We start from the raw sequence: 26829 nt of genomic DNA, 5'->3' as shown, positions 1-26829 counted from the left end.
ATCGTGGAAAATGTTCATATATAATACAGTTATTATTTTTCAATAAGCGTCACTGGCTTTGCGGAAGTCAAAGTTCGAGGTCTCTGTATGAATAGCGAATTTTATCACTTTCATAGAAGCATTATTTTAGCACCGTCTTATATTTTGTCGAATAGTCCGTTTATAAGTATGTGGGTGTTTGTTTTTATAGCAGTTCAGTGTTTCTGTTTTCCGTTGTTTTTCTCTTATAGTTAGTGTGTTTCCATCGGATTTGGTTTGTGACTGAGATTTGTTTTCGCTTTAATCGATTTATAACTATTTAACAGCGGTATATTACTGTTGTCTTTATTTTGCATACATCGTATGACTAAAGTTCCTTTTATTATTTCAGTTAAACGCTGTAGAAGGTGATGGTACGCAAACTGCTGGCAGATTTCGAGTAGAAACAGGAGATCTAGATGGCGATGACGTAAGGTTTTACAACACACTTAAAATTATACAGCTATTAAAAATCCTAGTCTGATCCTGAAAATAATCAGAATTTTTTTTCGTATACAATTCTTTTCCTTTACTGTTAATTAATAGGCTATGTTTATTCAGTAATATAGCGTTCTATTCGTTTGAACTTTCAGTGCATTATTGGAAGCAAACAAGACTAATCGAATTTGCGACTTTGATAGATCAGAAATGTGGAAAAATCCAGATGTCTAAAATTTATTAATTGAATGTAACGCACTAGATTATCATTGGTAATATCGACACATTCTAGGATTCGTCCTGTCAATGGAAATATGATAGCCAAACGGTTTGACCTTTCAAAGACTAAGAAAAGCAGGCACGATTGACAGTGTTTTAGTTAATATGTTATCATTCCACAATATATACGTGTACTGACCACTAAGAAAATCAAACAGATAAATGACAATACAAGTCAATTATATAACGTAGAAGAACCTTGTCTCTATTTGTTGTACTTTATTCTGCGCTATTTGGCCTTTGTTTTCTATTCTGTTTTACCCAGCTAGGCCCTAACACATTTTAAATTTCTACAGAATTATAGACTTTAAATGAGGCGTTTTATTGGGACATTGCATAAAAAAGACAATTCTAAGACCTTTCTACATCAGGAATAGATTATCCTATCTGTATTTGGCAAAAATTCTAGGGATTTTGGGTCTTCGATGCTCTTCAAATTCATAGAATGAAATTCAAAACAGTGTGGCTGTGGCTATTGATTGACACATTAAATTCATCCATTGGCTGGGACAATTTAGGTGAACGTTTGTATGTAACAACCACTGCTCACTATGTACTTTTTAAAGACACTTAAACTATTGGGTCACCAAAGGTTCTCTACACATTAATAAAAGTAATTCGAAAAATGAATCAGAAATAACACGATGTTTTAATTTATACCAATTATATAAATCAAAACATAAAGGTTATTCCTGATTAATTTTTCGAATTATTTTATACTTAAAGGCGTTAAGAAACCTTTGGTGACCCCACAGTTTAAATGTCTATCGTAGGTACGTCGTGAACAGTGGTCGTTACAGACAAACGTTCACGTAAATTGTCCCAGTCAATGGATGAATTTAATGTGTCAATCAATGGCCACAGCCACACTGTTTTGAATTTCATTCTATTTTATTTGGCATTTCTTACATTTTTAAATTCGAGCGTCACTGACGAGTCTTTTGTAGACGAAACGCGCGGCTGGCGCAATTACTAAATTCCAATCCTGGTATCTATGATGAGTTTATATATATCATTTTACCCTCATGTAATTAGTAATTGATTTGAACCAATTTGAAATCAACGTGAAGTTTCAATTGACTATAACCCTAAATTAAAGTTCACGTGTTTGTTTAGTTTGATTTCCTCTTCAGTGACCAAAAACCAATTATTTAATCAATGATTTTGTTTTTTAATTATGAAATGAAGTTTGATTTCATAAATAATCATGGGTCATTTGGTTCATATAACTTTGTTGGTAGTCATGAACATGAACCCTCTTTAGCAGCCACTTATATTGTGCGTGTCAAAAGACTTATGAAACGGTGAATTTTCAATGTTAACACACATTTGGACATCTCTCATGTGACAATTAATGCTTGTTTTATAACGCATATAATTATATTTCATTATCGCATAGTAAATAAAGAATATCAAGGCCTAACAATTAAACTTTTTCTAATAATATGCATATTTATCGGTAATAATAGCGATAATAAATTATAAATGCTATAATTATTTTCATATTAATGTTACTAAACACAACGTGTGTATATACTTAATAAATCGGAAAATTAAAAGTTTATCACCTATTTGATTATTTCCGAAACAGATTTGAATAACGTTTGCTTAAATTAATTTATATTTATTTTTTTCCTTCTAATTCTATGATAAAATTGAGAATGGAAATGGGAAATGTGTCAAAGAGACAACAACCCGACCATAGCAAAAACAACAGCAGAAGGTCACCAACAGGTCTCAATGTAGCGAGATATCCCCGCACCCGGAGGCGTCCTTCAGCTGGACCCTACACAAATATAGGCTAGTTCAGTGATAATGAACGCCATACTAGTTTCCAAATTGTACACAAAAAACTAAAATTAAAATAATACAAGACTAACAAAGGCCAGAGGCTCCTGACTTGGGACAGGCGCAAAAATGCGGCGGGGTTAAACATGTTTATGAGGTCTCAACCCTCCCCTATACCTATAGCCAATGTAGAATAGTAAACGCATAACAATACGCACATCTGAAATTCAGTTCAAGAGAAGTCTGATGTCATAAGATGTAACCAAAGAAAATAACAAATGACAATAATACATAAATAACAACAGACTACTAGCAGTTAAATGCCAGCTCCAGACTTCGATTAAACTGATTGAAGATTATGATTACATCATATGAATATCTGGCACAATCCTTCCCGTTAGGGGTTTAGTATCATATCATCATAATAATATGAGAAGAACATAACCCGTGTCATGCCAACAACTTGTTTTTGAATAAATGTGTTTAGTTCCCATGCAAAGACCCTATAAGTGAATCAATATTAACGCCAAAATATGCAATCATTAATGACCTGACAACAGTAGCGTAACTATATCCCTTCTTAATAAGTCTATTTAAAGGTTTTATTAGTTTCTGAGGTGAATACTGACATTTTTGTCCTTTATAATGAATATTTCCATAAAAAATTGGATGTGAAATACCTGAACGTATAAGAAGTCTGCATGTTGAGCTATATTTACGAATGATGTCCTTATACCGATGATAAAATTTAGTAAATGTTTTGACTAGTTTGTGATTTCGAAAACCCTGGTGTAATAATTTTTCAGTAATACTTAAATTTCTCTCGTTAAAATCTAAAACATTGTTACATACACGAGCGAATCGTACAAGTTGAGATATATAAACACCGTAAGATGGTGTCAAGGGATTGTCACCATCTAAAAATGGATAATTAACATAGGAAATGAAAAATCATCTCTTTTATCATAAATTTTAGTATTACGCTTTCCGTTAGTGATATAGATATCAAGATCGAGGAACGGGTAGTGGTCATTGTTAGTATTAGCTTTATTTAAAGTAAGTTCAACAGGATAGATTTCTTTAGAATGTATACTGAAGTCATCATTATTGAGAGCCAAAATATCATCCAAATCTAAAAGTATTATTAAATTTGTTTATCAGATGTTGTTTCGATGGGTCTTTGCTGAGTTTTGTCATAAATTGTAACTCGAAGCAATACAAAAATAGGTCCGCAAAAAGTGGTGCACAGTTAGTCCCCATTGGAATTCCGATAACATGACGATATAAGGAATCTCCAAAGCGAACAAAAATGTTATCTAGTAAAAATTCAAGGGCATATATAGTATCAAAGCATGTCCAATTGACATAGTTTTTTTGTTTATTGCTACTAAAAAATGACATAAAAGAGCTTGAACATATATATTCACATTCTGACTTTTTAAATGCCCATTTAATTAGGTGTGTGATTTTTTTCTTAATGAGAATTTAAACAGAGAGAGTACATTTACCTAAATTGGTAAACGCTTTTCTAAAACATATTATTCAATTTATTCAAATTGAATTAGCCTTCGTCAAAAACCTCCACCTCTTGTTGGAGACAACAGAAAACGGAATATTTGCGCCATTAGCGATAACATACCGACTTAGTTTAGTCCAATCTCAAGGTCAACAGTTCACGGTCATCATCGTCGCAGCAACTACAGTAAACAATATTATTTATGATAACGTGATCATGAATGAGTTTGAAGTCTAATCCAATTAACATTGATCTCTGAATTTACTGTAATTCAATGTTGTTTACATGTGTTGTCAATTCAATCCTCAATGCATATAAAAAACTCAGCGGGAATGTTAAATTCAATTTTAATTTGCTCTTTGACATTATTGGAGTAAACAAGAACGGTTATTCTTGGGTTTTCTGGTAACCCTTCTATGTCGTTGCAAAGAATATTATGTAGTAGATGATGTTCATTTTAATCGTGTTTTCAAAATGTGTTTACGACGAAGATTTCTTCATATTTTTAGAGATGTAAAACCAAATACAGATTGAATACGAAGCACAAGCTTTAGTCTACAATTTAGTGTATATTTTATTTCGTTATTCTTGTATCTAATAATGAAAACTCAATTGATAATATGATATACTGCTATTGACTTAATACGCTCTGTTCGATTTACAAGCTGAGACGTAGAGATATGTCTTTGTAAACATTTGTTATGTTTCTATTTCTGGGTCTCTTTTTTATTTCAGTTTTACATCAGATATACGAGTTATTGAAGTATAGTTAGGATAAATAATTAAATGAAAAAGTTTAGTTAGATTTTGTTATAAGTATAAGTCAAAATTAGTTGCCTATGTATACCATTAATTTTGTTTTAAAGGAAACTGTGAATTAAGATTTGATTCGAAATTAGTATAAAGACTTATGACAGAATGAACTAAACAGAACAGAACAGAAATATACAAAGAATCCGTTTTCATTACTTCTACCCTAGCGAGTTGATATATTTCTACCCTAGCGAGTTGATATATGTCAGTACAAAACACATGAACTAGTAAACAGCCGACAGAGAAAGAAGAGGAAATACATATGTGAATTTTAATACCCACACACAAGAATCAACTATTTAATAAGTAAGATGTATATTTTATAGCTATCAAGTACAGTTAACAGTCCAGTTCATTTAGAGAATCCAGAATTCCAAACACGATGGTACTTCAAATACTTTTTAGGAAAACGTAAGTATAGGATCTGTGTGCTTCCTAGATATCTCGTTTAAATGTCAACTTAAAACGTATTGCATATGATGTACACTTATTTAAGAATGTGTAAAAAATAGGAATCTGGCCGATATTGTTCGGTTCACTTTTTATTCAATTGTGATAGGACGAGCGGGATAGGGTGTCCTTATATTGAGGAATAATCTTAATTGATTCGTTCTTTCACAATTTTTCTCAAAATGTATTCAATATTGATGTATCACAAAGGCATTCTACAAATGGAATAGGAATTACCTGTAAGAAGGAAGGAACTATTGAGTTCTAATTAGTTCCTTAATTCAGATCAAGAAAATTAAGATACTGATAACATAACATAGCATACAACGTATCGTACAGAAATTACCTCAATACGAGAATGTATTAGACAATTTTTTACAAATAAAAGTGATGATCATATCTTATTCAAAGGTTAAGAGATTATGCAAATTGAAATCGTTAATGCAGACATGTCTATAGTTTCCTATATCTGACCCGAAGCACGATGATATCTTGGATATTTGTATGATTAAAACTGTGTCTTGGACCTCATTGATTATGAATATGATTGTCACAAAGTAATATTGATACAGTCGATAGTTTCGCGACTGTCAAACAAGTGAGAGGTTTAACGCTAGCTATATAACCAGGACATTGTCTACAAAAGGAAATGCCTGTAGCAAGTCATGAGTATGACAGTTGATATTCGTTTGTTTGATGTACTTTTGATTTTACAATTTGTTTAGGTACTTTTCCGTTTGAATTTTCCTTAGAGTTTGGTGTTTTTGTTATTTTAACTTTTTCATTATGTCTTTTGATATATATTTCAAATTTTTTGGAGAATGAAGTATAAGAATAATTGTTTTCAAAGCTAATTCAAATACATAAACGAACAGCATAACATATGTTAAACAAAAAGAAACACTGGGATTTGAAGAAATTTACTTCCAGCATTGTTTGGCATATAAATTGTTGTATTTTAATTTAAGATGAAAGTGACATGATATATTTTTTAAGGGAAAGAAACTATTGTTTGAGTTCATGTACACGTTTTATTCATTGAGAAAAAGTTAAGAGATGGTGCAATGAATTCCTCATCTCATAAACATAAAACATCATATATAAATCATGATCAGTATTTACAGCAATGAATTCAAACTTAGTTAAACCTCCCACTGCTCTTCCAAAATACCCTTTTAACCTCGTATATCTTGGTACAATTTCAGATAAATCTTACTTTATTTTTCAGTTCACCAGAACTATGTAGGCACAGATATTGATCGAGAGCCATTCCTGCTGTCCGTGGTCGTCACAGATGCAAATAACCATAATGTTCAACAGTACAGGACTATCTTGTGGTGCAAGACTGTAAGTCTTCAATGATCCTGTCAATCACAATATATAGCCTATTTATTAATCGATCTTATGACGTCATGAATTTATTTTACAAAAGTTTTTTTCCAACATGAAGGAATTGGGATAAAATAAAATAATGCTTTTGAGCTTCTTGACTTTTTTTTAAATTATAGATTTTCTGTCATATTGGTTTTTTCTAGTAATCATTCCAAATTTGAACCCAATTAAACAATCTGAAACGACTTCATGCAATTCCTCTTCAAATAATTGGATAAAAAGAACAATAAGTTTAATATTAATTCATAATGTTTTTTGAAAATTTGTCTCAGAAGTGTGAAGTTCCACAATATTTCCACATAGGTCTCTTAACATACTATAGGTTTATAAGTAAGTTAAACGTACCATTCTTGATTATTGAACCGACTATGGATATACTAGTAAGTAAAACTTTCTTATAATGTGTAACGAGTGTAGTATGGCTTCTTTAATTCTAGCGTCAGTGATGAATCTTTTTTAATCCTGTTATTTATGATGATTTATATTGAACAAGTGTTTATTTTGATTCATTGAACCAAACTTTATATGTATAATTGTATTTTACTATTATAACATTAACCGTGTTGTTTTCTTTTTATGCCCCATTAATGGGCATTATGTTTTCTGGTATGTTCGTCTGTCCGTCCGTTCGTTCATTCGTTCATTCGTTCGTCCGTTCGTCCGTCCGTCCGTCTGTTCGTCCGTCTGTCCCGCTTCAGGCTAAAGTTTTTGGTCGAGTTAGTTTTTGATGAAGTTGAAGTCCAATTAATTTGAAACTTGGGAAACTTGATATGATCTTTCTAATTTTAATGACAAATTAGAGATTGTCCCCCATTTTTACGGACCACTGAACATAGAAAATGATAGTGCGGATGGGGCATCCGTGTACTGGGGACACATTCAGGTTTACACGTAACATATGGTTGAATTTTTTTTCTTTTCTAGGGAGCCAAGAAGATAGCATTGCCTTATAACCAAAGTAAACCACAGACCGTTAAAGGCATCTTAAGGTGAGACAATAAAAACGTGTCATAAAAACTGTGGGTCGATTTATCAATGCCATTGAAAGAGCTTCAAGAGATCATAGATGTTGTATGGAAAATCGAAACATCTTTATATAAACAAAAATGTGTGCAAAAGAAAATAAATATTCCGTAGAAAAAGTGATATAAATTATCAAATAAGACCTGTTTTTTCATACCGAAATCTGTACTTTTGACTAGCAACTTCTAAAGCTTAGTAATCTTAAACCAGATAAGATGTGTTTCTTTCTATATATATATATACTGTCCTTTTGTTTAATTTCAGTCATTTTAATATTAATAAAACCGAAAAGGGACCAAAAGAGATATTTGACTCTGAAATACAGAAAGAATTACTTGTTTTGGAAGAACAAGAGGTATGATAAGATATTCTTGAAAAAGTAGTTTTTAGGCATATAGCAATGTCTTTCGAAATAATAATTCTACAGATAAAACAGTATATCTGCTTTGAACTAATTTCAGAAATGAACAATTTAAGTTAAAAAAAATACTTTATCTAAATGACGTTATTTACTTCGATTTTACATTATTGTAACAGTATAAAAAAATGTAATGCAATTTAACATAAACAATAACTCTCTTTCTGTTAGTTCGTTAACACTGCAGCGACCGTGTTATTTCGTCTTGCATGGTTATTAAAGTAATTTTGTATTGCAGTCATAAGTTATTCTCCAATCAAACAGAATGATTACATTTCAAAAGTATATTGATGTAACAGTTGAAAAAAGTCCCTAGTTATTGCCCCATTTAAATATATACATTTTGCATTTATTTTTTATTTTTTTTTAAATAAAAAAATATATAAACCTACATGATGCAGATACGTCAAATACATGATTTCTTCTCATTAAACAGGGATCAGTGAATTTCAAATTCGGAGTTATTTATGCGAAAGAGTCTCAGGTGTCTGATGATGAATTATATAGCAATGGTAAGCAAATCAATTCAAAGTAGATCACTTCTCCTAAAGTATGACAATATATTTGTATGTCTTTAAATTCAGGCGACAATAGTTTACGGATGTTCAAATATCGTCAATCAATTACGAAAACACAAATCAAGGCCGTACGGTGACGTGTTGTTGATTTCTGTGTCATTTGGTTTTTTGTGGAGATTTGTCTTATTGGTAATCATACCACATCTTCCTATTTTTATAGCATACACAAATTGAGGGAATCGCATGAACTATAACAGGAGCAAGATCGAGTGCGTCCAGAGAATAAGAATGTCCTGCTATTTGTGCATTACCCACTGCGAATTAACACTCAGTCAAAATGTTCAAATAAGGAAGAGGACATCATAGAAATAAATTATTCATCCATTTAATTTACCCTCATTTAAGAAATGCATTGCATCTTAATATATATTGTTATGCTTACTGTTATAAATCCACAAAAGGAAGGTATTTATAATTATGGAAGTGTTGATAAAAATTATCAAAAGAAAAAAAAACACAACCACTTCAGTTCTTGGTCCAGATTATTATGATAAAAAAATATATTTCACTAATTTTGCAAAATACAAATTGCTTCACACACATAACAAACAATACCATCCTTAAATATACCATCCTTGAATGGCATATTTTGGAGTGTGACATTAAAATACCAACACTGACCCATCCGAGTTCAATCCATGTGTTTGATGGGTTTTGGCATTGCTCAGTCTTTTGTAGACAGCTGTTCGTGTTCCGTTTAAATTTCATTCCCATTATTTATCAATTATGAAATATAACACAGTGAAGACTATGGGTTTTGCATAATAATACCTACTAAAACTCTGAATGATATGTTAGAAATCGTCAGGTATATACAAGTAAAAAAGTTATATCTTAAGCATCGACACTAGAAATGTCCCTTAATATCTACTTTTGTTTTGTTTCCAAATTTTATGAGTTTAGTGGGTTGTTTTTTATTGGAGTATAACATAATTTGGGTCTCCATAACCAAAATTTGTTTTCCTTAAACTTTCATACTTAGTATTTGTGTAAATGAAGGAGCACCGACTTTATTTTTTTCAGAAGAGACAACAGACAGTTTCAACAGCTTTCTTCACTTACTGGGTTCGTCTGTTTCCTTAAAAGGCTGGGACAAGTTCAAAGGTGGTTTGGACGTAAAATGTAAGTACGATTTGCAGTGATAAGTAAGGGAAAAAACTAACTGATCTCTTTATTCTCTTATACTATATGATCGATGGGTATAATCGTCATTATCATGCGATTAATAAGCATCTATTCTTGTCGTTGTTGATATATCACATTCAAATTAATAGTTGAATTATATGGTTGATTACTCGATTTCAGTAAAAATTATTTCTATATATTAGTATACATATGAGATAACCATGACCCTTGAATAACCTCGTATGAAAATATTGTGTTATGGCAGATACAGTTGTATGTTGTTGGTATCAAAAGGCGTGTCAAAGATAGCACATTAACACATTCTTTCTATGCAATTTTGAGACAAAATATACCCAATTTTAAAATAACAACAAAAGATAACATAAATTATACGTTATTAATTAATAATACCTTTAACCTAATTTGATTATCAAATAAATTGAACAATGATATATTCTAAAGTGATAGTTTGTCATGTGGAGAACTGCTGTTTTGAACTTAAAAAATCGAAACTGGATGATTTCCAGACATCAATTCAATATTTGTACGTGTTGTTATGATCTTACAACGATCCATCAGTCTGTGACGAGAGAAACCGTCATGTTGTACACAAACATGTAGTCGCCTTTCGTTGTTCGAAGTTGACGAACAAAAGCACATTAAGATAACATAAGTTGTAAGAAATCCAGAATAAATATAATTTAATTTGATCAGTTTGGATAGACTTTTTAATTTGAGATAAAAAGAATTAAGAAAAACAGTCCGAGTAAACGATAGTCAGCTTAGTTTTACCATTTGTGGTTATGTTTCAGCAAATGCTACTGGAACTGAGTCAGTTTATACAGTATATGAGGGGCATGAGATAATGTTCCATGTGTCTACACTACTGCCTATCTCTAAAGAAAACATGCAGCAGGTATGTATTTAACATGTTATACAGCGATGTTTAATGTGTATCGTTATGGATCAGTCATACAAGAGGGACGAAAGATACCAGAGGGACAGTCAAACTCAAAGCGAAAATAAACTGACAACGCCATGGCTAAAAATGAAAAAGACAAACAGACAAACAATAGTACACATGACACAATATATAAAACTAAGGAATAAGCAACTGAGTCTACGGGGCATGTGCATCTATGTCCGTCCAAGTCGTACCATTTGTTCAGTAGTTTATTTCGGATTGTTTTCCCAATGGTAACGTATGTTTCCCTGTGCCTGTTGCTCATAGTTTAAAACTTCTCTCGTGACGGTTCAAGGTAAAGAAAACACATCAGACTCGGACTTCTCTTGAACTGAATTTTAATGTGCGTATTGTTATGCGTTTACTTTTCTACATTGGTTAGAGGTATAGGGGGAGGGTTGAGATCTCACAAACATGTTTAACCCCGCCGCATTTTTGCGCCTGTCCTAAGTCAGGAGCCTCGGGCCTTTGTTAGTCTTGTATTATTTTAATTTTAGTTTCTTGTGTACAATTTGGAAATTAGTATGGCGTTCATTATCACTGAACTAGTATATATTTGTTTAGGGGCCAGCTGAAGGACGCCTCCGGGTGCGGGAATTTCTCGCTACATTGATGACCTGTTGGTGACCCTCTGCTGTTGTTTTTTATTTGGTCGGGTTGTTTTCTCTTTGACACATTCCCCATTTCCATTCTCAATTTTATTGAACACCTTATAAATCTCTACGTTATTAGTTTTATCATATTTCATGATTAACTAGCATATAGTTGTTTATGCATATTAAGACATAGCCAATATTGTAATTTATTTGCTATGAATGTACATTAACAAATGTATTAGCAGTACTTTGTTTGATGTTGTTAAAATAGAACTCTACATTAAAGAATGAAATGAAGTAACATTCATATTTTGTTGTTTATTCTTAGCTTTTAAAAGCATAAGTTGCAAACTATGTTAATCTTTAGAATTATCCTCAATAATTCTATTAGATGAATGTCCTTAACCATTGAATCTATTCCCGCAGAGTTAAAAGCTATAATACAAATGATATCCAGAAGACCAACGAAAATCACTTTTTTCTATAATTAATTCTTTGATTACGAATACAAGAAAGTAACTAATCAAAATTAATCCAACAAACACTATAGTTGTCAAATAGAGTCAATATTGATTTTTAAAAAGGAATATGATTGATTAAGATAATTTGCTTTTGCCTAGAATTTAATTTTCAACCACATTCCTCTGCCTGTAAGAAGGATGAGTTTGTTCTTCAAACTGCAAGTTTTGTAACCTGCGATGTGTATCAATACAAATTCAATTACTAAGGATTTATACAGTGAACTTTGTCAATGAAGGCAAACATAATATTGTTAATTTTCATTACATTGGAACACGAATTTAGTTAGAGGTTTTCTATCGAATGAATCATGCACTTTAAGAAATGTTTGCAGCAAAATTCAAATAAGATACAAAATTTGCATAACCGTGATATTGTTTTCAATGCACACGTTTCTTACAAACAATCATGAAATATATTCAGACTATTTCAGAGTTAATTAGGAAACATCATAACTTTTTTATTAACACATGTGCGGCCGTACTTCGTGAATTAAAAAAAGATGTCTGTAAAGTATGTTCCCAACAACTTTGTATAGTGTATTGATGAGGTTTCCCGCATATGTTTTTTTTTCTTGTATTGTTATCTACATGAACTTCATTTCTCTCTGGTGTTTTATCCAGTGTTTAATATAATATGTTATATCACATTACACTTTTGTTTAGCAGGTGATTATTGTCTCCTATAAGTGATGTTGTTTATGACAAAGTTCTATGAAACTAGAATTGCAAATAACTTTTATGTTTGCTCTGATAGGTTTTTAGTTTGAAATTAATTTAGACCAATAAATATATAAGAAAAGCACAATTATTAAACTATGAATTTTGAATGATTTCAATAGTTATCAAAGGTAACATGCTTATAATTTAATACACCAGACGCGTGTTTCGTCTACATAAGACTCACCCATGACGCACAGATCAAAGTAGTTAGAAAGCCAACCAATTACAAAGTTGAATAGCATTTATGATCCAAAATATAAAAAAAATGTTGTATCAAATGTAGTGGTTGTTCATACATGGTATTAAGGATTTCTCAATTATAGTTATCATGCACCGGAGAGTATCATTCGTCAACCACTAACGGCTTTATATATGTACTTCTTAGAACTATGCTGTGAATAAAAACAATTTTATTGCGGTAGTAAATGTAAATGACATCAAATTCTAAACATTAAGATATGATAACAGTCAGCGAGATCGTCTTGACTAATGTTTATTTCTACTTACTGTTAGTAGAATTGAGCGTAATCTAGTGTGAAGTAGAATGCATATTTGCATTGACTATTAAATTAAATCAAAGATATCACCAATCATATAATAGATGTAGAAATCGTTATTAAACATGACATTTTAACCTATAAAATAAACATCATGTTAATTGCTCCATTTCATAGAGGACGTTCTTATCATTGATTGCATGTCATGTTCAATCTATACCATACAAGTAGGATCTTCTACAGTGATATCGTCTTTCGAAGATATTGCTCAAATCTTTATCAAATTAATATGGTATATGAATGATACTTTAATGTACCACAGGAAAACTCAATTTATACTAGAAAACAGCTCTTTAACCGATTAATTCTAAAAAGGTTTGGCTAAATTAAAGCAGTCAAGTTTTATAGATATTCTAAAGTGTCTTCATGTAACATAATAAGGTTTAAACTTCCTTGTTTGTCAGAGTTAATTAGGTTACTTATCAAACTATTCCAAGGACATCGTCAATCTAGATTGTCTTCCAAATAGTACCACTGTACCATCATGTTATGAAAGAGCTTCTGTTCATAAACATCACAATGTTAACATTTGGTGCGTCATACACACATGTGACAATAAGAAAGATACAAACAATTGGAATCAATTGCTGCATTTTCATATAGTTTATAGTAATAATGTTCGGAACTAAAAGGAGAGGGGCGAAATATATCAAAGGGACAGTCAAACTCATAGATCGAAAATAAACTGACAACGCCATGGCTTAAGACGTAAGATATAATGCATTTGTTGTTAGTAACTGAACATCAAAAGACAGTATCCTATTAAAAACGTAGACCGTAAGAAACGGTAAAAATGATACATTCATAAATGGAAAATGTTCCAGGTTAATAATAACGTATTTAACATTTACATCGTCCGTAATATCTCCACGTTCAAAAATGACGGTTCTTTGCTGCATCATCTACTGACCAATCTAATACCGATTCATTCGATAAGACAATTCAATAGATGTATTCAATAGAATGGTCATTGATCACATTACTAGTATGTTCGCCTTTCTTTTATTTTGTCTCGTTAAGACTGTTTCATCCCATATTACTTTTCGACTAACGTAACTATAGCTCAAAATTGCAATGTTTGTGACCAGTCAATTAACATTGTTCTTTTAGCTTTAATTATAGGAGCATTGTAATAGACAAACAATATTTTAATTATGTATATGCTAGATTTGTGGTAAATCTCTTTCAGTTTTTGAGAGAAAAAAAATGTTTTAGATTTTTATGTTTTCCTTCCTAACGGTAAATCTAAATATGCCACCATTAAAGGTATCCATTTCAACTTTTCTTTGTTTTATTTTTAGGTTGAGCGGAAAAGACATATAGGCAACGACATTGTAAATATTGTGTTTTATGAATGTGATAAAGTGGACAGTACAACCTTTAAGCCTTCTATGATGAAAACAAGGTTTACTCGTATCCTTTTTGAAAGAATGTACATATGGTTATACGAAAGTATGAAAACCAAAGTAAACAAGACCAATCGGGTTGGGTGTTGACTTTGTCTCTAGGCAACACTATGGAAATAATACTTTTTTGGTTCATTAGAATTGTTCAATTATCATTATAAATAGATCTAACAACAACAGCTAGAAACCTTAAATTTACATTTTCGTAAAATTCACATATAAATCGCCTTTATATTTATTTATATTTCATTACATTAAAACGATTTAATGTATTACTCCCCCAAACATTGTAGCGGAAATAGAGTTATTAATTTAGTTTGTTGATATATAAACATAATAACCCAAATGAATACCAACTTTAGTTAATGTTAAGTTTTACGTGAAAGGCCGCATTTACAAATCAATTCATTCAGATATTATTCTGATAATATACATCCTTTATTACTTATAATTCATATTAAATGTAAAACGCTTTTATTAATGTTTTAACTCCATGCGTTATTGTTTGCGACAATTCTATTACCAAAAAGTATAATTTGTGAGTTTGGTTTTACATTATTTGTTTTTAAGGTCTTCGATAAAGGTACATGTTAAAAGTACATGAAACCTAATGATATTTGAAAGCAATGCTAGTTGTATTTATTTTATAGCATTGGTTCCTGTGTTGATAATTATCTTATTAAACACAAAACATTTTTTAATTCGCTATGTTATCAAATGATTATTGTAATTTTATATGATAAGGAGATGTGGTCTAATTTCTATTCCTCGTCAATATATCTGTCCTTACATATGTGTTTTTATAAACCATAAATTCTGCTTGTTATGTAGTTTTTAAGTCTTAACTAAAACGAAAACAAATATAAAAATGACTTTTACAAACGAAAACAAATTCATAAATTTTGTCATCTTTGACAGACTCAGTTTTGAGATAATAACTTTTTTATTCTATGTGATTACCAAAAGATCATATCTCATCCATGGTGTTTCATGTAATCATTTTCTTATTTTCATCCGAATATTTGTTAGTTATATTCATCCTAGCAATTGTACTTGAAATAAGAGGTGAAATTAAGTTCTAGTATCTATAATTTAAAAAACAACTGGAAAGATCATAGATTTAAACCATGAAAATGGAAAGTTCGAAAACGGAAATGTCTAATGCTATTAATTGACGATCAAATTACTAAGTTCTTTTAAGTGTAGTGATGTCATTGTTAAATAAAGGCAAAGTATACTTTGGGAGGTAGTTAGGATTTTTATGATATTTTGTAAGCATTACGAACTCCTTAAACTGTATCTTAAAATCTAACAGTTAACGTGATATATTTCGCTTTAAAATTAGCACAGATTTTGTTAAATTAGAATATAAAAATGTGAATTGTATGCGAAAAAGGGAGAAAGTATCCATTTTATTCATTAAATTGCGACTTCTTATAAACCCGTCAATACAGTTTATCCAAAATTCATACTTTTTAATTAATCGGGTTTTAGCGATATGAAAATATGTTGATTCACTGGTCTCTCATTTGGAATTCTTAAGTATGCCTATTGTCTTTATAGGTCTTGAAAAACCTCCTGACCGTTAAACAGTACACAAAATACCCATAGAAGATTTTTCTTCTGTGAATGATTCATTTGTTGATCTTTGCTGGTAGACAACTATTTAAGACCTTATACGAAAGAAGCATAGCATGAGTAACAACAGTTATAATCACAACATTTGTTTTGACTTCCAATTTTAAGAAATGTAAATGTTTTTTGGATTTATTAATCGACATTCTGAAGGTTCATCGAGAGTTCATTGTTTATTGAATGCTTTTCGATTCCTAATGAGTCATAACACAAAATGAAGAAACTGTCAATATCTTGTAATTGTCAAGGATTTATTCGGCAGTCACAATTCTGAAAGACACTGTCAGAAGAAATTGCTCTATATTATTTAAAGTCATTTCTGACTCGTGGTGCTCCTGAATTTCTCAAAAAAACTTAAATATCATTTGCAAAATCAATCAGAAGTTATTTTATGACCCTTTTTTCTTTACAAACCGGAAAGCAACATTGCATATTCAAATTAACGGAATGATAAACATGTAACTCATTCATTGGTTATTCAATTTTGATCCAATACTGTTGTTTTGGTCTAAAGAGCTGTTAAAATACTAAACCATTAATTATTCAGTCATTGTCAGTCTTCTAGTAACTTTTAACTGCGGCTAATTGAGTACTGTTGAGGAAATTCCAGTGCAGTCAATTGAGATATGTTAGTTTATTTTACGCCTTGTAAACCAGTACACATGAACGCTCATCCTGATTTGTCTGAAAACTACTTAACACTACTAAATTGACTGCTAGTTAATTGTCTAAACAGTACTGTATACCGAATTATAGGCTATGCAGTAGAAAAGGGATCCACATAATTTGAAAAAGATTTGCAATTATTTGAGAGAGTTTTAATATAGTACCATTATGCTTATAAGTTAATTTTGCCTAAATAGTAAAGAAATATAGAAATTTTAAATTTCCTTAGCGTTTCAGATATATTTGCAGTTGTTGTATATTGTAAACAGGATAATAGTTACAGGTAACCATTTATGTATAGTTATTATCATCGTACCATGCACCACAATTATGTGTTAACATTTGTTCTGATATGTTGTAAATGGTATTCAATATAACAAGACCGAATTACCAATTGAAATAACTGGATTCAAAACGTCTCCTTAATGTTGTATCAATTAAGAATCAGAATTTCTTTATTTCGTGTCTCTTATGATAATATTAATAAGTAGGGCCACTTCTCAAGAAAACTAAGTAATATAAAAATGATTACCTCTGTAATTTAAAATTACAACACTTGTTTCTAGTATAAAGATCAAAAGTTTATTAACATGCAAAGTTATTATATATATATTGTTATTTAATCATGCCATTACCGATTCATTTAATACTAAATAAATGTTACTCTAAAGAATTGCCAATCCACTTTTCCTAATATTCATAGTATTTTAACAGCACTCTACCATTAGTTATATAATATTGCAGAAGAAATTTTTTATGGGCGCTTCTACAGTCAAAATATAATGAAAGTTTCATAAGCCGATTAACAAACCAGCAATGCTAATGTATATGTATCCAGTAAATCAAGTAAAGCGATGGGGTTCTCATATTTGTGAACTTTTTTGATAAATCAATCATGCTATTGAAATTTCAAGGTAACAAATGAGATCTGTTTTTATTATATCGATTCGCCCTATTCTTACAGTTTTAATGGTATCTTGCCATACAAATATATTCAAAGAAATTCACCCGCAATCGTCAGAAATCTTACAACAAATTTCTGTTGTAATAGCGCTCGATTTATCGGTTAATCGAAATAAAACAAATTTGGGCCTCAAGCTTATAGTACGAAATCCGACAAGAAAATAAAACTATTGATTGATTATGCAAATTATGATATGTCTTCAACTGTTTTGCAATTTAGTGTAGCTGGTTGTTTTGTGTCTATTACCGGTAATCTAATTTTCATTCGGACATCAATAAGAATTTGTCTGATAGAAAAACTACAGATGGGGGCGATAAAATGGAATTTGAAATGAAAAAATGCTACCTATATCTGGCTGCAAAAGTTATGGACTTGTGGCAAAAATCCATCTTTGGTCTTTAGCCTTTGAGTTAAATGTAAAATTAACACGAGAATCGCTAGGCAAATGCACTATATCACCTTGCCTGTACCAAGTCAGGAATATGACAGTTTTTCTCCATTCGTTTTGTTATTTGATTTTGCCATGTGATTATGGACTTTCCCAATTGATCTTCCTCTAAGTTCAGTATTTTTGTGATTTTACTTTCTGCTTCTAAACGAATAAAAAAGAAAGAAAACCTGTATAAATAAGGACACGGAGATGCCTTTATTCAACCTGGCTAGAAAAGTCATAATAGCCCATTCGGTTCAATAGCTGATAACAAGGTTATTGACAGGAACATAAACAACCTGACAATTTCCCAAGGTGATCTGATCTATCTTGTTCAAGATGGAATGGTTACGTAAATTCAATTTCACAATAAGTTTTCAGATACAATATTCATAGAGATGATTTTTTCTAATCCCGTTCAAACATTTTAAACCTATTTATCAACGACGACATTAGAATAATACACCGTGTACAGCTAATAATAACCATATTTTTGTATCTTTTTGTGAATTGATTTGTGTAATGTTTTAGCAATTTTAATTTTCACGTCTTCGGGAATTAAAAATCTAATAATAAAAAAGGATTGTTATAGATTTTATTTTATGATACAAAGGGATTCAACACAAATAGAATTCAGCATTACCCTTTCTGGTTTTGATGACCAAACTTGTATCTTGCTTTTAAGTGTTATAGCCTATTCATCTTAAAAAATACTATCTTCAAAATGTACTCTAAGATAAGTTAACACCTATTGATTTCTACTTGTTTTCAATTGTAAGCATTATAACTATAGCCAAGAGTTTATTCTTTTGTGTTCTGCTGTTATTCCCTGATCGATGAAGAAAAACATTCAGACCCCATTTCATAACGACATAAATTCACACAAACAACTTTATAGCCGAAACAAGACATTTATTGTATTGGTATTATAAGATAACAATCATGCCTCTGTTTTTATACAATCAAATTTCACTGTTTAAATCTTTATGTATATTCGATTGATCCTTGGAATGTTGCAAATCTGTAATTGTCTTTCCTTATCACTTTATTACATGTCAATAATTCTGAAGACATTTTATGATTAAACACACTGATTTGTAGAAGTTATTGATGTGTAAACTGTGCCGTTGCACTATAGCAAACTGTTTTAAAGATTTGTTCATTCTAATAATTTTCAACCCAAATAGTTTCATTTTACATTGCAACAAACCCTTATACATGTGCATCGTCCATGACTCTATCGAAATGAAATCGACACGGTTTTCAAATTAGTTAACGAACGTAGGATTGTCTAAACGTAGTCTATTGAAGTATGAAGCAGGGGGGGAAATTACAACGGACCAATATATTGAAGATAATACAGATTTGAAAATATGATTTATTGTCTGAGATGTGCTTCATTCGTAAAACTGTATGTGTAAAATCAATCAAGACTCTGCTGTCGATTGGAACATGGTGGTTTTTTTTGTCTTTTCGTAATAAACAAACGAAGATATCAATGGTCTATTGGGAATCTTAGATCAAATACAGACAGACAACACATAGGGATAATAAAGTGGACAACAAACGTTATTCATCAAATAACATTACAGAAACAAACGACATTGACAATAACCATACAAACATCCATTTTATGATTTCTACTGCTCCATAAGTAAACAGTTGATATTCCAAAACTGACACCACTGATATTAATGCATACCTTAATAACCCCGATATTAAATCATGTTGTTAATTTTATGAGCATGTAAGCTGGCCACTTCTACAATTATGAAGAATTGAAGAAATAAATGGTATATGAAAAATCGTGTATTGCAGTTAAGATTGAATATATCATTTTATCTTTTGTAGGCTCGTGGTATTTTCAGAAGAATCTGTTCCATTATTTGGTCCACCTCTGCCGTCACCACCAACATTTTACGACCATCAAGAGTTTAGGGATTTTTTACTTGTGAAATGTAAGTAATTATGATGAAAAAATATTGACTTCTCAGTGTCAAAATCATAAAATCGTTTCGCGTCAATAAAAAAACATCAAAACCGAGACGTGTGTGATTATGTGTTTTTACCATGCGCAACTTTTTTTAATCAATTCTTCAATATTTTTATGTTCAAACAACATTTTTGTATGTCTGATTTTCCCCCCTAAAACTGAAACACGGATGCGCTTAATATGACGGACACATTACCATGACGTTTTTGGTTTGTAGGTGTCATGTTTAACGTTTGTATATATTGATGTAAGGTTCTATCTGCATATATTGCTATTTTATTGACAGTTTTGCAAAAATAAATAGCCAGCCTTTCGTCCAAGTTATTCTTGGAAATGAACAATCCATTCTTATGTAAATCGGTTATTAGCTATCAGACAAGAAAGCTGATCCTAATGGCGATCAAAGCCCATTAGTCAAGACTATTTTGAAATAATTGCATTTCCATTTTATGTTTTGTCTTTATTTCAGTAATAAATGGTGAAAAGGCGGCAATAAATAACCCTTTATTTGCACAAAAGAGAGAACGAACGTTGGAAATGTTAATTAAAAATCTATACCAAGTGTACATGTCAGAAATCAACAAGGTAACACTTAATTAAGTATAGTTTTTAGTTTTAATCTATAATCATGTGTCTTCTCTGATATAGGTCACCCATATCTATGATTTGATTATCTGTTTGGTTGAAAGTCCCTTTTTCCTTAAAGTTATAACATTAGTTATATTTATTTGAATCAAATTATTTTATATTTTGCATATTTATTTACAAACATTATTCACTGCTTCGTATGAAAGTAATTGTTATACAACATGTACAATTGGGCAGTTTAGCTAGCTATAAAATCATGTTTGGCCCACCATATTCTTTGAAAAATGTCTGCACCTAGTCAGGAATTTGGTCGTTGTTTTTCGCTCAATCCGTAGGTTGATAAAGTTTTAATTGTCAGCTTCCCATTTTCAAATTTCCCGTTTTAATTCGGAATTTATGTTACATTTTTATACTTTTTACTTCCCCATGCGCAGAAAGAAAATATGTGAGTTGATGAAATAAACCGCCCTTTGCCTTCTATATAATATAAAAAAAAACACTTCTATATATAGTGATCTGATATATTACTTTTTATAAGTAAGATAACAAAGCAAGGAATTTGCTGGTTTGTTCAATTTTATAAACACATAATGAAGAATTAGTCTGACGCAGATGCTTGTTAAATATAAATGATTGATAACATCAATTCAATTATTTAAACAAATGAATATTTTAGTGAGCACGATCTGCTTTCACTTCCGGAGCACATTAGATCACCCCCAGTTTTTGGTGGGGTTCGTGTTACTTTATCTTTAGTTTTCTATGTTGTGTCATGCGTACTATTATTTTTAGCCATGGCGTAGTCAGTTCATTTTCGATTTATGAGTTTGACTGTCCATCTGGTATCTTTCGCCCCTCTTTTAGTAATTAACTCTTTAGGTACGTTTGACCGAAGCTGAATTTAACAACGAGACAATAAAAAGTGATATGAAGCATCAACTTTAAAGAGCTAATCCTATTATTCAATACCTTAAACATGAAATATCTGATAAAATTAACGATGCAGCTAACAATGATAAGATTTGGGATTAATTTTCATTAACAAGGAATAGATAAAGGCAAGATTTCAATTCAATAAATACCTTTTCACTTAATTCGACTAATCACGTACCTAGATTACTCAGATGATATAATACGATGTGAACTACTTAAATATATGTTACTAGTTCGATGTAGTAATTGGGAATATAAATAGGTCATTGTCATTTTTTATACTGGCCCCTACAAACTGTTTCCAAATAATTCTGATCTAATAACACTTAGTTATATATTTTGCCAATTAATACAGAATATCTATTTATACATATATATTAGTCAAAATCAGCGTGAACACATTTTATTCTTTCCCTGTTTATTAGGCCAAATATATACAATAGCATACAGCAATAGCTCACATAAATGTATAAATAAATATTACATTTTTTGAAAGAACAGCTCATTAATCCTAAGTTATGTACCCTTGAAAGATAATAACAGAAATCCTATGGACACTTATATTAATCTGTAAATTGATGATTTTAATCTAATTGTCCTGCAGAGAACGAACGATCAAACTAATGTAAATGATTAACTGAAAATAGTATGTATAATTTTACTTATAGTAATATAAGGGTATGATAAATTACATCTTGTTTTGCTAGGCTGACATTAGTAATCACATTACCGGACTAGTTCTTTCTTTACTTGATTGAACCCCGGATTGTTTCTGACATAACAACGTCAGATATTTATTAAATTCCAATATTGCAAGAAGCTATATATTTACACCAGATGTTGCAGGTCCCTTGTGACAACTTTATATTGTCAAATTAAAACAAGGACCGTGACAAGCATACACATTAAATATTGGTTAATACATATTATGTACTTTTTTTTTTAGAATAATATGTTGTACCGACGAGCTTTTAGTGATGTTATTCAAGATGTCCAAAGTTCGCGGAAAGAAGAAGCAAGACGGGCTGAATTTGTCAGAGTCGGCCAGGTACATATGACAAACTACATATTGTATTATGATGATAAGTTGTTTGTTTATTTACAATTTTAACAGAAATTACTTATTGAATTTTTAGATACGTTTTTCGATATTGCGATAATTTAATAATCAGATGCAAAATGCTGAGTTTCAGGTGTATTTATTTATGTCATTTGAAACAGTAGCAAGACAAGATAACTAAAACGAAACTAACATGAGTCTGAAATATTTGTTTGATTAATAAAAGTTTCATTACGGGTTTGCCAGTATGTAACACCTTATTTCCATTTGCAAATAGAAATTTCAGCCTCTTGCATTGCTATTTTGATACATTAGAACTAAATCATTATCTTTTAGACTTTAATACGGAACCTTACATGCATATAATTTCTTCAGTTAATAATCTACTCCATAAAAAAAATGACAATTAATGAAACATGAGACGTAATTGCTGATATCATACATTTTCTTGCGTTTTATTTTACTTTTGATCATCACAAAGAAATATCATAAACAAACATGTTACCCGGAAAAGTCTTTCATTTATCTTCGTGTCGTTGCAAAGTAGAAGGTCCGGTAAGGCCCCGTTTTGGCCCAAAAATATAACAGTTTTACAAAATTGTTAAAATGTAATTTTTTAGTTATTTATTGGACAGTTGAATGCTTCTGCTACATAAATATGGGCTGTTTTTGACAATACAATGCACATATATCGGGTTGTAGCACCATTAAGTCATGCTAAATTACTGAAATTTTCAAAATTCTATCATTTTAGTTAAATTTAAGACGGTTTCCGTGTAAAACGAAAGTGGCCGCATTCGTGTTCATCCTTAATATTGCAATATAAGTTGTATTTTATGATAATACATAACATATATAAAGGTTGTGGATGAACACGGATGCGGCCACTTTCATTTTTGACAAAAACAATCTGAAAAGTGACGTTTTTTGGCATATTTGAGAAATTTTTCATATTTGAGCTTCAATCGGATCGTTTTTAATGACTTAATCAGTTAAAATCTTTCACATAAACTAATTGAATCAAGTGAAATAGACACTTAAGTGTTTAAAAAGTGGTGAAAATCTTTCTTCAGATGAAACTGAAATTTGAGGCCAAAATGAGTCCTTACCCTACTCCTTTCGCAGCAGTCGTAAATGAACATAATACACCGATTTGTTGATTTATTATAGGTGAATGGTAAGTAAGAGTTAACAATTGACTATCGATGGTCAAACTCTTCAATCGGTTTCAATTTTGTATAACGAGATAAGAACACTAAAAGAATCGCATGAACTATAACTGAAGTGAGACCGGTTGCGTCGTCAGTGTCAACGTATCATGCTATACATTAATCATCCGACAGGAGATTCTTAGCTGCGAATGCAATGTTAGACTTTCAACATTCAGACCATTCACTTTTCACACCAACAATAGTTTGTGAATAACAAGCCTTAGAGGGAACTCAGACACAAAATTGAAGGAAACTAGTAATACGGTGACTAAAGAAACAGTATTGCACCAACAAACGTTTCACAAAAATCACCATTTGTTGACTTAAATAAAATCCATTTTTTAGGAACAAGCTAAGGTGTGTTGGTGATGTAGGCAATCACTGTGGAACATAATACTGTAACCTTATTCTGTCGTATATGAGAAAAATGATAATAGTCCATGTCAGATGTTGAGAGTAATGCACGTAAATATAATGGAAAAAATAATAGCTGTCCATTTTTTTGTTTTCCCTTTTTAATTTCAGGAGAATGGTTGCTGTTAAATTATTGTTTTGTACTTACAATGTAACTATTTTTTTTTTTTTTAATTTTAGACTTTGAAGTTAAAAACTATTTTGAAAGGTGATGCTCCAACCAGCACAGTAACAACTGGAATACTTAAAAGAGAGGTAAGTTTGTAAATTATTCAAATTAAGATGTTTTTTTTATAAGCGTTATAATAGATCACTTGTTATAAAGTGACCAAGTCAACTGTAGCAAATATATATTCATACGTAGTAAAGCTCTTGAAATAGACAGTTTGTATATTAAGGATGTTCGCTCATCTTGTTTTTAATTTTTTGTTAGATATTCGGAATCCTGTGGTTTTATCCATCGAGTAACTATTAAGGCCTACTTTTCTTTTCATAATTTTATTTCATGTAGTCATATTTGAAAATCATATAAAATCCTTGTTATTTTTTCATAGTTTTTGAAAGAAAATGCTGCCAATGTGAATTGTATGGAAAGTCTAGAGAGAATCATTTTCCGCCAAATTTTCAATGGCTTATATCTCAAAAACAAGCACACGGACCCTTAACTTTTTTCTGCCTTTATTGTTCCTTTATTTATATACTATCAATTTATAATATTCTTTTAAAAAGCTTGTTATTTTGAAACAGAGTAGCGAACATCCTTAAATGCAAAGCCGTCAATTTCACAAAATATGTCTCCTACACAACACCCTTCTTCGCTATAACTTAATTGTATGAAAAAACTTTTTTGATATTACATATTTCTGAAAGGATGGCTCCTCTCCAATCTACAGTAAATAGTTGTGTTTGCTTTTTTGCAGATTTTAGTCTCATTAAGCCACTATTCTCGTTAAATGTATGAGTATGAAAGCCCATATTAATCATATGCATGACAAATACAATGGACTATGGATAGTAGCATTATACCTATTATACACATGTAGTTATACTGTTATGCAAATTGCAAATTATTCTAAAATCTGATAAACATTGAATATTGAGAAAAATATTGGTTAATGCAATTAAGTTTTTATATCCTAGAAATGTTGGCAAGTACACTATAATATTAATTATTTTATTGTTTGATTATCATGAAACGCTTTAATACCTAAGGCTGGTATAATTTCAAATGTACTAGGCGTTCATCTATTATGATATTCGATTTGTTGTATTCACTTAAGTAATTACAGTTTGGAAACAATGATGAATTAATTTTCAACTCTTTTACAGCCTTGGGAACCACAAGAGTGTTTTATGGATTTTCCAAATCAAATACATTGTGGTGATTCTTGGGGTAAGATTTACTATTTGATTAATATGCGTTGATTAATACCTTAGCGCTATAAAACAGAACCGATTAATTAACTTTACAGCTAAGCGTTTTTGAGAAAAATAACAAGATAAACTTTTATAAGTGATAACATAAACGATATCAATTTTGCTGCGACATTCATGATATTAATTGTTTAAATCAAAATAAGATTTGTTTTAACACTTTACTTATTTAGGTCAGCGTCGGCGTGAATATATATATCCCCATTTCGTACCTTTATGTGTAATTGAATCCATATCGTTTTGATGAAGAATTTTAAATGGGAAATCTCGATTAAGATTCTTAAAGGAGTAGGTCCGGTAAGGACCGATTTTGGCCTCAAATTTCAGGTTCATCTGACGAAAGATTTTGACCACTTTTTAAACACTTAAGTGTCTATTTCATATGATTCAAATAATTTATGTGAAAGATTTTGGCTAATTTAGTCCTTAAAAACGATCCGATTCAAGCTCAAATATGGAATATCTACCAAATATGCCGAAAAATGTCACTTTTCATATGGTTATTGTCACAAATGAAAGTGGCCGCATCCGTGTTCATCCTAAACCTTTATATATATTATATATTATCATCAAATACAACTTACATCTCAATATTTAGCATGAACACGAATGCGGCCACTTTCGTTTTACACGGACATTATACTGTCCAATAAATAACCAACAGTTTACATTTAAACAATTTTGTAAAACTGCTATATTTTGGGGCCAAAAAGGGTCTTACTGGACCTACTCCTTTAGTCCGAAGTTTTGCATAGGAATTACCTATCATTTCTTATTTTTTTAAATGGTTACTCACATATAATAACACAATGATGCAAACTTTGATGTTTCGGTTTCATGTTTATAGTTAAAGTATCGCTATTGATAACCATTTTCAATTAATTTCAATTTTCCCGTTT

At 30.8% G+C, this 26829-nt stretch overlaps 1 protein-coding gene across 4 annotated transcripts in view; it reads left to right on the top strand.

The window, feature by feature from the left end:
* LOC139511810 (GTPase-activating Rap/Ran-GAP domain-like protein 3) overlaps nucleotides 1-26829 on the top strand; it is an 89055-nt gene that overhangs the window by 49978 nt on the left and 12248 nt on the right. For all 4 annotated transcript variants that reach the window (XM_071298895.1, XM_071298897.1, XM_071298898.1 and 1 more), the window contains exons 3-17: nucleotides 371-448; nucleotides 5179-5263; nucleotides 6531-6649; nucleotides 7619-7683; nucleotides 7982-8072; nucleotides 8572-8647; nucleotides 9737-9835; nucleotides 10651-10754; nucleotides 14498-14609; nucleotides 17141-17186; nucleotides 20149-20255; nucleotides 20760-20875; nucleotides 22758-22859; nucleotides 24677-24751; nucleotides 25826-25889. In XM_071298895.1, the coding sequence (XP_071154996.1) occupies nucleotides 371-448; nucleotides 5179-5263; nucleotides 6531-6649; nucleotides 7619-7683; nucleotides 7982-8072; nucleotides 8572-8647; nucleotides 9737-9835; nucleotides 10651-10754; nucleotides 14498-14609; nucleotides 17141-17186; nucleotides 20149-20255; nucleotides 20760-20875; nucleotides 22758-22859; nucleotides 24677-24751; nucleotides 25826-25889 (1339 nt within the window). The remainder of the gene's footprint in view (nucleotides 1-370; nucleotides 449-5178; nucleotides 5264-6530; nucleotides 6650-7618; nucleotides 7684-7981; nucleotides 8073-8571; nucleotides 8648-9736; nucleotides 9836-10650; nucleotides 10755-14497; nucleotides 14610-17140; nucleotides 17187-20148; nucleotides 20256-20759; nucleotides 20876-22757; nucleotides 22860-24676; nucleotides 24752-25825; nucleotides 25890-26829) is intronic.

This window comes from Mytilus edulis, chromosome 2 (genome assembly GCF_963676685.1).
Source record: "Mytilus edulis chromosome 2, xbMytEdul2.2, whole genome shotgun sequence".
NCBI classification, from domain to species: Eukaryota; Metazoa; Mollusca; class Bivalvia; order Mytilida; family Mytilidae; genus Mytilus; species Mytilus edulis.
Note: the sequence above shows the minus strand (reverse complement) of the source record. Positions and strands in the feature narration are given on the sequence as shown.